The following is a 15000-nucleotide window of genomic DNA, read 5'->3' as shown; positions in this document are numbered from 1 at the left end:
GTTGTGGTTTAATTTTGTTTTTGGTTTGAATTTTTTTAAACTAGTTAATTTTTTTCAAATCAGTTTAAATTTTTTAAACTGTTTTTTTTTTTCAATCAAGTGTCTAAAAGAAGCATTTTTCTTTTCTTTTTCTTTTTTTTTTTTCGTGGGCGGGGTGTAGTTAAAAAAATGGGAGCTTTCCCTCCCTTCTACTCACCTACCCCTCCCTGATCTTCTCCATTCCCTCCAACCTTTCCCACATCTATCCCCCCCCCCCCGAACAGCACGCAACACTACTCACTGACACTGCATATTTCTCAAGACCTTTCTGTTTACTCACCAGAACGTGATGCAAATTCCACAGAATAATTTATAAATGAATATTTTACTGTATTCATAAATGTGCAATACAACACCAGAGCCACATATATGGCAGAGTCACACCAGCGGGATTGCGTAAATGAAATAGATTTCTACAGAGAAGCAGAGGAATTAAAAGGCCACCTGCAGACAAAAGACTCGCAAAAAAATGGTTATTTATAAGTTGATTTTTACAACAAGGCCAAACATTTCTTGAAAGAAAAAACAGAGAAGCAACAGTTACTCCGCCTTTCCGCTGCTCGCCCCGCCGGAAACAACGATCGAAACAATTAACAAAATGGAACACCATATGATAACTCGAAGGAGATTGGTTACAGGAGCTCTTCACAGGAAACAACAAGAAAGTAGTTCCAAAATGGAATTACCGAAAAGTGGCTTCAAGAAATTGTGCAGGAATGAATCAGCCAGAAAGTTGTCAACACATCCATTCCATGCACAGAAAATGCCCAACAACCAATGGCAGCCCCAACATTCCCCTCTTTGATTGAGATCGACAATGCCACCCTTGTACCCTAACATGCTTTTAGGAAAATTACTGACATCGAAAACCATTATGCTCAAGTATTGACCAAGTTTGGAGAGGTCCAATGACTTATTTCTCCTACAACGTTAAACCTGTCCAGTGCTACTAATCTTATTTTCGATTATTTCAAAGACGTTTCCTTTGTATTGAGCTTGCAAACAGGTCATTTTGCAAAATGAGTAATTTCCTTTCGATTCAAGATAAATTCTAGTTTATTAATATTGTAACAGTACAAATAGAACTATTGCGTTTAATTGTAATGGAGTTACTTTCCAGTTGACTACTGCTCTATTTAATTGAAATCTGAGAGACGCATATTTATAAATCTTCTATTATATGTTATATTGCCAAAGGATTCATTAAGAATATCACTGAAAGACAGAAAAGGGTTTAGCTCTGAAGAAGGGCTAACCATCGAAAGGTCAGCTTTCAAATTTCTTTGCAGTGATCAATTTACCATATCAGCTCAGTTGATAAACCCTTTTCTTTATTTCACTTCCCCACTGACACAGCACTACAGCTTCTTTACAAACTAAACCACTTTATCCTACATGTGAAAGAAAGCTTTACTTCCACCAACCCTAAGCCAATATTCTTAACCCAAAAGCCAAGAAAACGGTTCTTTTAAACTAAACACTGCAAAATTTTATTTTGTTTATTATTATTTTTTTAATGACAATAGATTTTACAATACTGAACAATACAAAACACTACAATACATTACTTACAATAGCGTTACTTTCACTAATAACAATACAATGTATCACTTACGGCTAATTGCATACATTACTTACGGTACTTACACTACTAATTATTTATTTGATTAATTATAACGACATTAAATACCAATTCAAAAAACACTGCAAATATGTCATTACTCCAATCTGATTATCACTACAATGCGTGCCAATCTCTTACCTAGAATGCAGTGTCTGACACTTACAGACTTCAGACTAACCGTAACTCGCAGTAAAAGCTAACCGTTTTAAAATGGGTGCTTAGACTTAATTACTGCTTCTCAGTGCTATTTGAAATGGGTGCTTTATAAACAGACTTAACTTAATACTGTTTATCAGCGCTATTTGTAGGCAGTCTACAGTTGTCATATACATCTCCGGAAAGGCTGACTGCTTCAATTAAGTGCGTAAACCTAATCGAGAGCTTAACCTTAATCACTAAGCTGAGAATTTAACCCTAAACACTAAAAAATTAATGTTCACATGCATAAATAATTATTATTGTCTTTGACGGCATCAGATTCAACAATCCATCATAATAATCTTAAAATGATTGCTCTAAAGTTTATTTTATACGTACTCCTTAAAATTAATTACGGAGAGATATCCAAATATGTTAAAATGGGCAGTGTACTAGGAAAATAAACCAGCTTAAAAAATTTAAATTGGTTTGAAAAAAAAATGAACTTTTCAAACCATAAACATAATTAAAGCACAACATGATATCCTCTCTTTATGAAATTCATTATTAATTCAGAAGGACTTTCACTCTGCGGTTTCTACAAATTTATCCAGCCTGCTGTTTAATTCGTAAAGGTAAATCATTACTTTGATTTTTTCTTATAGGGACGTTGCTGCTGTGAGGATACGATGCGATACGATACAATACGATACAATAACTATCATGAATACGAAAACAAAAATGGGACCTGCGCAGCCCGTTTCTCGAAAATCCAGCAACTTTTCGGGTGTCACATTTTCCTCTGTACCTAAATGACAAAGAGCTTTTAAGCCATCAATTTTCACAATCATTTTGCTTTTGTTCCTTTAAAAGACGTTAAAAGGACCACTTTCGGAAATGGCTTTTCGGGACTTTCGAGAAACGGACCCATGCATCTTGAAAACTAAATAAGAAGTTTATACTTGGATTTTACAGATGACAAGAGACAAGAGCGCGTTCAGAAGATTAAAAGAGAAAGTCATGAGGCTATGTGGTCAAGTACGAGTTCAAAAGTGTGTTACAATACCCTCACTAAAATCACTGCAATCGAAAAACTAACAATTATTGAATGAGTTCAAGTTTAACCTTAACCGGCACACCCTAAAAGACGAGACCTGAATTCAACAATTGTTTTGCTGTTCGATTGCCATAAAAATTAGCACGTTTTTTCGTATCATCTGTTTCGAAAGGTCACAACTGCAATACCGTGGCGATATGTGAAATAATATAAAACAGTTTTTTAGTTGGATTGTCTTCACAACAGAGCGCATCCCTGTTGATTATTTCGAGGTCGCATGACATGCAGTGACGAAACCCCCCCCACCCCCCCCCCCCCCCCCCAACAGTCACTGAGCGCACTCCATTTCGAGGTCGTTGTCATTAGAAGCAAGCATTGCAATATTACAGCTGACGTTTCCAACCCGGGACACGTTGGTTGATAAGTTAGAGCTCGTTGGTGCTCTAACCAATGCACTCACACCACTCCCCTTTAACGTGTCTTTTTTGTTCCTCAGGGATACGGAAATCAATATCACATTGTCAGAGTCATTGAAGTTCTCATGTCAAGTGCAGAGCAGCATTTTTCTCGAGGAGATACGACCTTAGCTGTACCGATGTACACTGAAGTTATAAACCTCTTTCCTGAAATTTTGGAAGCCTTCGAACGAAGGGCTCAGTGTTACCTGACTGTGGTAAAAATATATTTCTTCTGTGCATGCTTAGACACAGTCGCACAGTCTCTCAAAATAATATTGGACAAGAAGGCTCTATCGCAACTGGTTTAAGTGAGCGCAGACTTTAAAACATCCCTTGCTATGCATAAACTTTTACAGAAGCTCATTGATTTGTTTAAAAAAAAGAAACATTTGACTACACATTGGAACGAAAATTGATTTTAAATTTTTCAAGCAAAATAGAGAAGACCGTTGCTTTCCAAAAGAGAAGTCTGTAAAATGCGTTTACTATCATTTTGTTGACCCTACATTTTTAGCAATTTATCAATCAAGCACAGTGGGACTGAAATACCGAACTCTTTGGAATGTAAATTCACAGAGCGTTGAACAACTACAATGTTATCTCTTACTTTGGTCTGACTGTCTTTCACTCTTTAGGGAGATCTTCAGAAAGCAAAGCAGGATTGCCAAAGAGGTACAATTAACAATCGTCGTAATCATGAATCTTTAGAAGAAACGAAGGGTGTCCACTTTCGGGTAGCTCCGAAACCTCCGATTGCGAAACCCTGAAATTGAATTAAAGACGCCATAAGCCGAAATGTACGGGGTTTGGCAACCAGATCTGTCTTGGCTAACCACTGTTGAATACAGTCGTAAAATTCTGCACGCATTGATGTGAGCGTTATTATGCCACCTCCATCAGCTAGCTACAGGCGAAAAGCGACCTTTGCACTTTTCAGGATTCATGAACTTCAAAGCAGCGTTAAGTCAGGCCTTTATTTGAATTTAAGGGGTGACAGGGAATCAGAATTCCAAAGACTAGTTCAGTTTAAAATGCAAAAATTAATGCTCAATGGTCCTACTCATGTAGTCATTCGTGCTTATAAATTGTTTTGCCAAGTTGCATTTAACGGCGAGACGTCTTTATCCAAAAAATGTAAATGGTGGATGTGGGTTTGTTGAAAGTAAACAAACGCTAATTTCGAGCAGTTTTTTTTTTAGTTTTAAGCATTTCCATTGCCGGTTTTCTGACATAATTTGTTTTGTTGTGAGAGAAAGACAATGTTAGTGTGCAGCTCATATGACTCTTGGTAACCAGGTTACTAAAAAGCAAAAATGGTACATTTACCAACGGGGCTGCGACAAGACACTATAACCCTTCAACTACAATGCAGGTCAAAAGTAGTTGGGACACCTGTCCAATAATCATGTATTCCAAGTAAAGTTGGCTTTTTGGGGTCACAATTGGAGCGTACCACCCCCCTCCCCCCCAAACAATGTTGGAAGATGCAGATAAACAGTATTTTTGTTGAAATCTGTGTTGTAGTGTCAAATCTCAACATTGCTTGGGGGGGAGGGGGTGGGGGGAGAATATTTCAGTAGTATCTCGCTAAGTGTCCCAACACTTTTGACCTGCATTGTAGTTCCACTTTGGAGACCATAAGTAAATGAGTCAACGCCCTTTTTCTATCACCGACGTTTCAGTTCTGGGGGAAAGTGGAGCAAAGCAGTTCTAAACGCATCCGTTAATTTGAAAAGAATCATCATATACTCTTTACTTTACTTTAATTCGCCACAATTCATGGGGTGGCAGGGGAGAGGAACAGAACTTTTCGTCCCAATTGACACCTAACCCCTCTATCCGTAGATCAGACCACAACACCGGGAACTCCATGCCCTACTCTTCTCGAATAGACTCCATGCCCTACTCTTCTCGAAAAGTGTGTGGGTTCTTTAACGTCCCACAGATTTTTTTTATATAATTTATACCCAAGGGTTGTGAGATGGGACCTCCGGCTTATAGTCCTTATCCGAGAAGACTTGAAAGTCTAACCATTTGCAGATGTCGTTACAAAGGCAGCACTTTCTCCTCAGCCCGGTGCTCAACCAACTGAGCCACCGGTGCGCGGCGCTCTTATGTGTCGCCGATTGTGGAATACAAACGAGGTTACCCTTATTATCATGTATTCTGAGAGGCTTTATTCAGCATATGCCATCACGTATGACTTGAGGTTGGGCAAGATCCGCCCGCGGACAGCTACTTGTTGTGTTTAGTTTCAGGTATAACTGGCTTGTAACGAATTCTATTAGATCTTCTTCGACTTTTTACACTTCTGTCTTTTTTGAGGTACAACAGTAACGTCGTCTCACACTTAACTTGTTGAATAATCGGTGGCAAATATTCTGGCCTTCTCTTGCAGCTCTTAATATTTCCGACCGCACCAGTTCTCCTGCTTTTGATATGCTAATTAACATTAACACTCGGCATGGAGAACTCGACGAGGCCTTGCGACTTGCGATGGAATGGCGAAGGATGGATCCGGAGGTAAGCTTAACGAGTAGCCAACGGAAAAAAAAGGGAAAAAAAAAAAAAAGATTTTGACTCATAAACCATAGAATCCTGGGCCCGGTTGTTCAAAAGCCGATTAACGCTAATCCAAGATTAAACATTAACAAGGAGTTTATTTCTCTTTTCCCAAATGCTGTTGAACGATGATATTCGGCAAAACTTTACATTAGAAGAGGTCAATCTTGAAAAACAAAAATAAGCAAAAGAAACTTTCACCAAAAGGTTGAAAACATGAAACAAACGTTGACGCTAATCCTGGATTAAGTTAATCGGCTTTCGAACAACCGGGCCCTGGAATCCACCGATCGAAGTGGCCATTGAAAAGACAGATGTTTAGACAATTTTTGTCACATCGGGTCCTGCTATGATGCTAACAGTCTCCACTAGCAATCGTCTTACTCATAAAAATTGTACAACCAACGTATTAAAAAAATAGGAAATTGGGACATAAATCGACTTGTCTGTACAAAGTATAGACTCTATGCAAAAATGGCTGCCTTTAAATTATCCTTTTGTTCATATTCAAAATAGCCCAACTAACCTCGTCTTTGAGACAAAAATTCTAAAGAATTTGTTATCCCGAACGAGGTTAGTTGGGCTATTTTGAATATGAACAAAGTAATAATTTAAAGGCAGCCATTTTGACGAGGTTAGTTGGGCTATTTTGAATATGAACAAAAGGATAATTTAAAGGCAGCCATTTTTGCATAGGAATGAAGGGGTAGTTTCTAAAGAAACTGTGGTGCTGCGTCGGTGGGGAAGTAGTATACAAAAATTTGGTTTTATCAACGGAGTTGATAATGTAAATTGGCCACCGTACAGAGATTCTAAAAGCTGACGTTTCGAGCGTTAGCCCTTCGTCAGAGCGAAGGAAATGGCTGCTCTGACGAAGGGCTAACGCTCGAAACGTCAGCTTTTAGAATCTCTGTACGGTAGCCAATTTACATTATCAACTCCGTTGATAACACCAAAATTTTTGCATTGGGTCTATATGCCCAACAAAAAATAACCCTAAACCGGATGAAAAAATGTTTCCAATCATCGGTTTGGAAAATTTTCTAAAACATTGTAAGTTCTAATTGGAAAAACAATAAATGCTATCATTGATTAAGTTCCGGGGCACGACCTTCTTGAACACTTATGACGTGTTAGGGTTGCCCAATTGTTTTGACACATGCGGCAATTCTGAGAGCTTTCCTATAATAACAACGGGCAGAATAGGGCAACAATAAAAGCAAGGTGACACACGCTAACACCAACCCGGTGTGGGCAACACATCCCGCATGCGCACAACCATGTCACCCGGTCAATTAGCAGCCATGGATAGCTGTTTAGGTCCTGTTGGGCCTCATCAGCATGGCGTAGCTAACATACAAGACAGGTGTGTTTAGCACACCTTTAAATAGCAGCTACACACGCAAAACATGTGGTAAGCTGGGTTGGGAACAGCAAAACTGTTCTCCCACGGCAAGCGTTGGGGAAGGTGGATCACTTATAGAGTAGGATAACCGTGAATTAATTTATTTCGGATACAAACGCTTTCTTTGAAAAAAAATTCAAGCAACTTTGACTGGAACATTTATTTACCGTGGTTTTAAGGTTATTTGTGTTGGAGCGGACACCTGTGTACTTCATTTGGAATTGTAATCATGAATTATGCGCCCCTTTTCAATTAATATAGATATTTCTTAATGTTGTCGATGCCTAGATTCTGAATTACTTTCCTTTTACTAATATAAGTTAATGGAAAAAATTAAATGTTTAGAATAAGTAGCCTTTTACCGTTTATTACAGAACTTGGGAAAGGACAACGGCAACTGCGGGCAACGAAACCCTGCGATGGGAGCCTCTCTAAACCTCACTAGAGGGCGAGCAAGAGAGGCTCTGCAGAAATCGTGTCAAGTCTTATAAGTTGCCGCAGTCTAAGTTTCTGGGCTGGTCACTCCGGTCGAACCGGTTTAGGCAGCGTGCGCATGATATTATTGACAAGTCGAAGGTCAAAATGGAGCCTTCATTACAAAAATCAATATGGTGTCCAGAAGTGCGATCGAGACTTGGCCTGGGTTTGAAACTGTCTCCACGTAACGGCTTGCACATACTCAAGAAGGGCTTTACACGATTTCTGCAGAGTCCTTTCTTTCTTGTCGAGTAGAGAAGGCTCTGCTGGCAGGGTGCGTCAACGAAAACGTCACTCCAAAACATAACTTAACGCCATCGTAAGTGTTTCGCTATCATTCCATCTTCTAACCATTGTACAACTCGGGAGAGCTGTCTTGTAACTGGATGGGTACGAACAGTTTTAAAGTAAACGTATAAAATGAATAGTTCATTGTTGTATGCCCACGCTTTCGTCAAAAACTAAAAGGTTGTTTTGTGGAGTACGGGGAAAAATGCACTAAAGTGCGTATCGCTCGTGCAGCACGGTATCTTTCCTTTTTTAACCAATAATATCTTTTCTTTGTGACGTGGTCGTTGCCGTAGCCGTCGTCACGGCCTTTGCTTAAAACTCCCCAATTGTTGGTGGTTGACTGCATGCAAGCGCGAATTTTAATCTCAATTTCTGTATACTGCTGCTTGATGATAACGTTCGTAATTGTCTCTCAAACGTCATTGCAGAGCACGAAAGTTTGCCTTATTGTCAGTGACATCAGAACTAAATTGAGTGAGAAGCAGAGCTCGAGGAGAAACAGTCAGTCACAATCGGTAAAACAATTTTTCCTTTACTACTTTGGCATTTAAGATCTAAACATAGGGAGCCAATGGCTAACTCGTGGATAGGTGTCAATTTGATAGCCCTGCGAAGCTGATGATGCTGTTTTCAATAATGGAGATGATAGATATGGGTGGTGTATCGAAGTGAATTTGATATTGTATCTAAGTAAATTTAATGTGTATAAACTAAAGTGCAGTTAGAGTTTTTCTCCAGTCTTGTTTTTCTCATACAGTTCATGTTTTTATTATACTATACAGTTGTAGATTCATTGTAGTGTCCTTTGTGCAATAACAGTAGACTCGCAGTATTCGATTTCACTAGATTTATCATTTTGGCATCTGATATACTTATCAACAAAATTAACAATATTATCATTGGAGCTTTTTTCATACTGGGGTGCATCCTTAGAACAGCGTTACAAAGCATGAATGTGAGGAGATCCTCTTTGCTGGAATTCAGCTCCATAAAAAGTTGACTATTTCTTCCATAGGCATTTCATCACTCTTCAAAATATTATCATAAACAAACAGAAGTAGATCTTCTCCTGGTGCAACACTTAAAATATCACCACCATGTTCAGTCATATCAGGTTATTGTAATAAGGTGTCCATTTCAGGGATATTCCTTCAGTTTATTTCACACCAATCATCCACGTCATCATCATTTGTATCATTATTGTTTTCAGTACTGTTCAGTTATTCATAACAAGCAGATTGTTTGAACTATCTCTGACAGGTTGGCAGACTTTGACCAGTTCTCACCATTCTCCATTTTCATTTATTGTGTTCAAAATTTCGAGCCAATTTTATTGATTTCTATGCCTTAATTTTGGAATAATTCACTTGTCTTCATTAGATAATTGATGGGAAACGGCTCTAAAAAAAACAATCGCCTCTGCCACGAACATCAAAATAATGGTCGACGTCTTATTCCGTGTTGAGCCAATCTTCATAATAATAATAATGATGTCGAAGGACTCATATCACAACAAATTGAGGGACCTGGGCTTAAGTCTAAATCATGGCACATCGATATCTTCTTAGCAGAAGCAGATAACCCCTGTGCTTTGTTATTTATGCTGAGCTTACCATAATTTGAATAACATAAACACAACTTTTTCAGATTTTTCAGATTTGATTATTTTGCCAAGACATCGGAATAAAAAAATATATATATAGGGAACAACTGGTGATTTCTCGTGCGCTCTTAAAACTTCTGATTCGAAAAAGACAAACACCGTTATTACACATATGAATGTTTAACTCAATTTTGACAGCTGGTTTTGATTTAATACGGCTCAGGTTACCTGCATAGTACATTTGTTTGATGACCAAAGAAATATAAACTTCAATTAAATGAAGATATAATTTCTTATGTACGATCTAGCTAACATTCTTGCTAACAGCCTTAGTATTATTACACAGTCTTACTGGTTTCCACGACGGAACTCTCAAAATTTAATTTCGAAGAACTAAGCTTAATTAACCTCGTTGGAAACATGCAACGTGCCTTCTTCTTCTCACCAACTAGTTGTTTTGTCAACTATCAGTTCGCAGACATCTCGGATCAGTCTACCAACGTCTTTTCGACCGTAAAAGCTTCCTCACTATATATTATCACTTTGGCTGCGGATCAAACCCCAGAACTAAATGGCAATGGCGGATCGATCTCTCATTTTTCTCCGGCTCGTCCGGAGAATGTGCCGTAGGTTTCACGAAAACCGTGAAAAAAAAAAAACGTTGGTAAAAGCCGTGTGAAAACAATTCTCTGCACTCCATCATAATCCAGTATACTCGCGCCGTTCCTTTTCATCTTTTCCGAACATCACACGATCATTCATTTTGCCAACAGAATTCAGCGCTCTTTCCGCCATCACGATACTCGTTCCTGCGCATGCGCGCATCCATTCGTAGAAAATATTATGTGTCCTAACTAACCATGGTGGTTATCCCAATAAGTTATTAATTTAACTTAAGATTAACTTATTTTTCAGATGACAGATTTATCGCGGTTTTCTGATGAATCGGAAAACCAATTTGAATTGGAACGACCCCGCCCGTCAGCCAAGCGTCCTCCAATACGAGCTTCAAAGCAGAACAGTGGTGCAAGGGTGAGTTCTTTAAAAAAAAAAAAAAAAAACAAAAACAAAAAGAACGTCCACTCGTGAAAGTGATTAGCGCTAATTTGTTGGAAAAATCGCAATTCGTATACAGTCAGAAAAGGAACAATAACTTTCCGCATTTTAGCCATTCTCGTCCCCAGAGCCACTCGTCTTTAGGCTTGAAATGTCGTTGACGAGTGGCTCTGAACGCACCAAAAAATTCGAATTTTTTCATTGGCTGACAAAAAATGAATGCGCAGCAGAAATAAAAATCACAAAGTACCACGCATTCCATTTTCTTTCCGGCCCGCATTCCGGCGAGCAACCTCGTGCGGGCAAGCCCTCTTTGGCTCGCTCCCCTCCCTATGGATTAGTTTCTGAGCATGGGCAGATTAGGTGGTAAAAATTAAGCATGCGCTACCGGATGTCCGTGATTTACGGACATCCGGCATTGGCTGCTACCAGAGCCCTTCGTTTCTCCGACCACGTGACCAAAAGAAACGGAGGCTCTGGGGACGAGAATGCATTTTAGCAAAACGACAGTCCTAGCCCGGAAACGCAAACATATTTCCGGTGGTCGTTACTTTTCGGGGGAGAGAAGCGACCGCTGGAAATACGTCTGCGTTGGCAGGCAGACAAGAAGAACTAACCCTCTCTTTTTTCCACCATATTTCTATTGTCCTGCCATCTTGAATGTGTCGACGCGTAAGTGATTGCCTCACTCATTTTACACGAAAGAACGTCTTTCTAAATAAAGTAGCAGGGCATAGAGTCAACCCAACCGCACCATAGAACTTTAAAAATGGCTGTGAGCGAAAAGTTCGAAGGCGATTTATTGCCAGTTCCGAGAGGAATAGCTGAACGTCACTGTCGTAACGGAGGCATTCTGAAGTGATCATCGAAGTTTACTGAGTTCTCACCGCTCAGGTTTGGTTTTTTGTTACAGCCAAAGAGCACTGAGTTACTGAGGGACGAATACCGAAGAAAGCAGGTAATTTTATCATTTTCAGAAAGACATAAGATAAGATAAGATAAGATAAGATAAGATAAGATAAGATAAGATAAGATAAGATAACAGGAAAGCTCTCTCACCAGTAGATGATCTACAGAGAGATCCTGGTCCGTAAAATAAAATACAAATTTACAGGAAAAGAGTAAAGCTCTAGATTATATTATAGCGCTAGCTTATAAAAGGGAGGCGCGGTGGCCTCATGGTTAGTGCGCTCGACTCCGGATCGAGTGGTCCGGGTTCGAGGCCTGGCCGGGGACAGTGTGTTGTGTTCTTGGGCAAAACACCTTACTCTCACGGTGCCTCTCTCCACCCAGGTGTATAAATGGGTATGCTGGGGGTAACCCTGCGATGGACTAGCATCCCATCCAGGGGGGAGTAGAAATACTCCTAGTCGCTTCATGCTACAGAAATCGGAGATAAGCGCCGGCCTGATGGGCCTCCTTGGCTCGAACGCAGACTTTACCTACTTAAGACAGATTATTCTTCTAAACTGAGATACGGTGTGTGAGTTTGTCATGCCTCTGTCCGAATTGTTCCAATTTTTGAAGGAATGATAACATTTTCTTTGTTTACCCCAGTTGTGTTTGACTGATGGAAGCCTAAGCTCATCTTTGCTACGAGTGCTATAAGAATGTACATTGCTGTTTCTTACCAATTCCAATTCAGGAGAAATAATTTCATGCACGCAGTTATAAACATACAAGCAGTGATAAAAATATCTGCGTTGTTCTAAGTTTAAGGTGATTCATCAGAAAAAAAAAATTGTCGAACGATTTTCTTGAAACTTTCCCTGAATGTTCCCTACTAATCCCCGTTTTGAAAACTACAACAAAAAAGATATGTCACCGTGCTTGCTTAAGAGATATAATGGGCCAATCTTACCCCACTGATGCCTGCACTGATACTAATCACGCGCGTATTTTCTTCGGCTCAGGGTACATTTAACGAGAGGGTTTTTAAAGTAACACTTGAAAAAACACCTGATAGGTAGAAAGTCGAGAACATATAATATAATAATATAATATAGTAATATAATATATATTTAGCTTTACAAAATTCTCAAAGCTTTACAATCTTACAATCTTACCTTCAAATCTTACATTCAAATTACATGCAGTATGAGAAAACTCTAAAATTACATTACTCTATAGCACTGGCGGAACAGGTGTGTTTTAACTTTACTCTTAAAAATATCGAGTGATTCAGAATTCTTAATTTCTAGCGGTAGTGCATTCCAAAGTTTAGGGGCACTGGCAGCAAACGATCTGTCCCCATAAAGCTTAGTTTTAGTTTTAGGTGTAACAAGAAGCATTTTACTGGAAGATCGAAGTGCACGGGAAGGCTTATACAAAGTCAATAGTTCAGAAATGTAATCGGGAGCTTGATTGTTAAGAGCTTTATAAGTTAGCATCAAAATCTTAAAGTCAATTCTGAACTTTACAGGCAACCAGTGTAGTTGCTGTAATATGAAACACTGTCTTATATAGTTTATGGAAAAATCACCCAACTTAAAAGGACGTCGACACAAAACGTTTCTCGAGTAGTTGTTGTCAAGATCATAACTTGCATCCCTGGGTAAGGGGCTTTTAAGGGGTTTTTAGCTATATTTTTTCCTTCTTATAAATTTTTTTTTAACAAATTTTGTTTTAAAGGGGATAATTTGTACACCAAAATTATGGAATAAAAAATATAGGTCACTGTGCTCGTTTAAGAGTAAAACACCATCGTACCTGTCTGTCCCGATTATCGTAGATCGAAACAACAAAATTCGCCATGTTCTTGGAATGCGCGCGCTTATTCGCAAACAATTACGGGTAATTCACAACTTCTCTCACGTGTTTTGAGAACTGTTTCAGCGTGTATGATCGACTTATGCCATATTTACAATGTTGCAAATTAGATCCAATTTATGAATATTGATACACCATATGCGCAGTGCAGGATGCGCAGTGCAATACTGAGGTATCACCTTAACCAACCAAGCTGATTAATTGAGCGCATCAGTTGCTGAAGAATACAGAAGTTTGTCAAGAATACGGTTTGCAGGCATATTTTCAGGCTGTTCATTAGAACAACATTATCCTTGTCACCTCATACCATGCATGCATAGTCAAGAATGTGAAGGACGAGACTTAAGAAGGCGTGCATTACAAAGCAACAAGTGATTGATTCTACGCAGACGACCTAATCTCTTGTTCACCTTAGATATCGCATATTCGACATGTTCAGCGTCCACGTAAAGTTGGAAGTTTATAGAGAGATTTACGTGAAACGCCAACGCGAAACGGTGGGCTGCTGCTTGTCTTAAAAGCATGAAAATTCTGTTGTTCTAACTCGTCTCTCTCTTTTGAAAAGTCACATTGATGCTTGCTGCTAACACGCAAGAAATAAGCTCATATCAAACGAGTTTTTTCCACTTTTGGCAAACGCCAGGAACCCATGACCCGGAGCCTACATCTCCATTGTGTTGTTGTCACGGCGTTTTCACAAACCGAATGAGACTCCCACAGGAGGCCGATGACCAATTACAAGAAACTAACCTGACGTCACAGGGTCACCGAACCGGAACCGGAAATGTAGTCTAAAAATAAATCGGTCTGTAAAAACGCCGTGACATAGGCCCAGTATGGGATTTGGCGGCTCCGGGTCATGGGTTCCTGCAAACGCAAATTTTTAGTCCGACTTTACCGTTCGCTGTAAACGTGATGCTTAATCTCTCCAATGATACAACCCCTAAATACTTAAAGCCTCTAACACTATAGACTTGATTGTCAAGAAATGAAGCCGAGAAAGTATTTATTTTCCATAGCTTGACATTGTACGGCCTGATGCGGTCACCCTTTGTTCATGTTTTAAGGAGGCTCGAAAGGGTTTCAACTCTTAGAAGACTCTCTGTTTAGATCGAATAATGCTACAACACTGTATCACGTAATATAACAGCAATGTTATGGTACCATATGAAATACTGATTATTTCCAAACAAGATGTCATTATTATTGTAATGTAATAAGTTTCCTTGGCAACGGAAAAGCCCAGCAGAAACATCCTTTATTTTGGATTTAGTTGCTTATATTTGAAAAATGAACTTGGTGACCCCCCTTTTTTATCGCTGAAAAGTGATTAGACTTTCGGCAAAGTTAAAAAATTCTACACCGAGGATTCAGAGCTACCTTAAAACAAATCACAAAATTAAGGTGGCTCTGAATCCACGACACATAATTTCTTAAACTTTGAAGAAAGTTTCATCATGCCCCTCTAACTACTTTTCAGACATATTAAATGGGGGCCACCGAGTTCGTTTTTGAGATATA

The 15000-nt window shown here is 39.2% G+C and overlaps 1 protein-coding gene across 4 annotated transcripts in view; it reads left to right on the top strand.

The window, feature by feature from the left end:
• Positions 1-15000, top strand: part of LOC138060007 (3'-5' exoribonuclease HELZ2-like) — a 153468-nt gene that overhangs the window by 52352 nt on the left and 86116 nt on the right. For all 4 annotated transcript variants that reach the window (XM_068905679.1, XM_068905681.1, XM_068905678.1 and 1 more), the window contains 7 exons: positions 2777-2839; positions 3355-3531; positions 3952-3988; positions 5715-5839; positions 8480-8566; positions 10570-10686; positions 11624-11668. In XM_068905679.1, the coding sequence (XP_068761780.1) occupies positions 2777-2839; positions 3355-3531; positions 3952-3988; positions 5715-5839; positions 8480-8566; positions 10570-10686; positions 11624-11668 (651 nt within the window). The remainder of the gene's footprint in view (positions 1-2776; positions 2840-3354; positions 3532-3951; positions 3989-5714; positions 5840-8479; positions 8567-10569; positions 10687-11623; positions 11669-15000) is intronic.

The sequence above is a fragment of the Montipora capricornis genome, chromosome 8 (assembly GCF_036669925.1).
Source record: "Montipora capricornis isolate CH-2021 chromosome 8, ASM3666992v2, whole genome shotgun sequence".
Lineage (NCBI taxonomy): Eukaryota > Metazoa > Cnidaria > Anthozoa > Scleractinia > Acroporidae > Montipora > Montipora capricornis.
The sequence above is the reverse complement of the archived record's forward strand: the minus strand, read 5'-3'. Positions and strand labels throughout refer to the sequence as shown.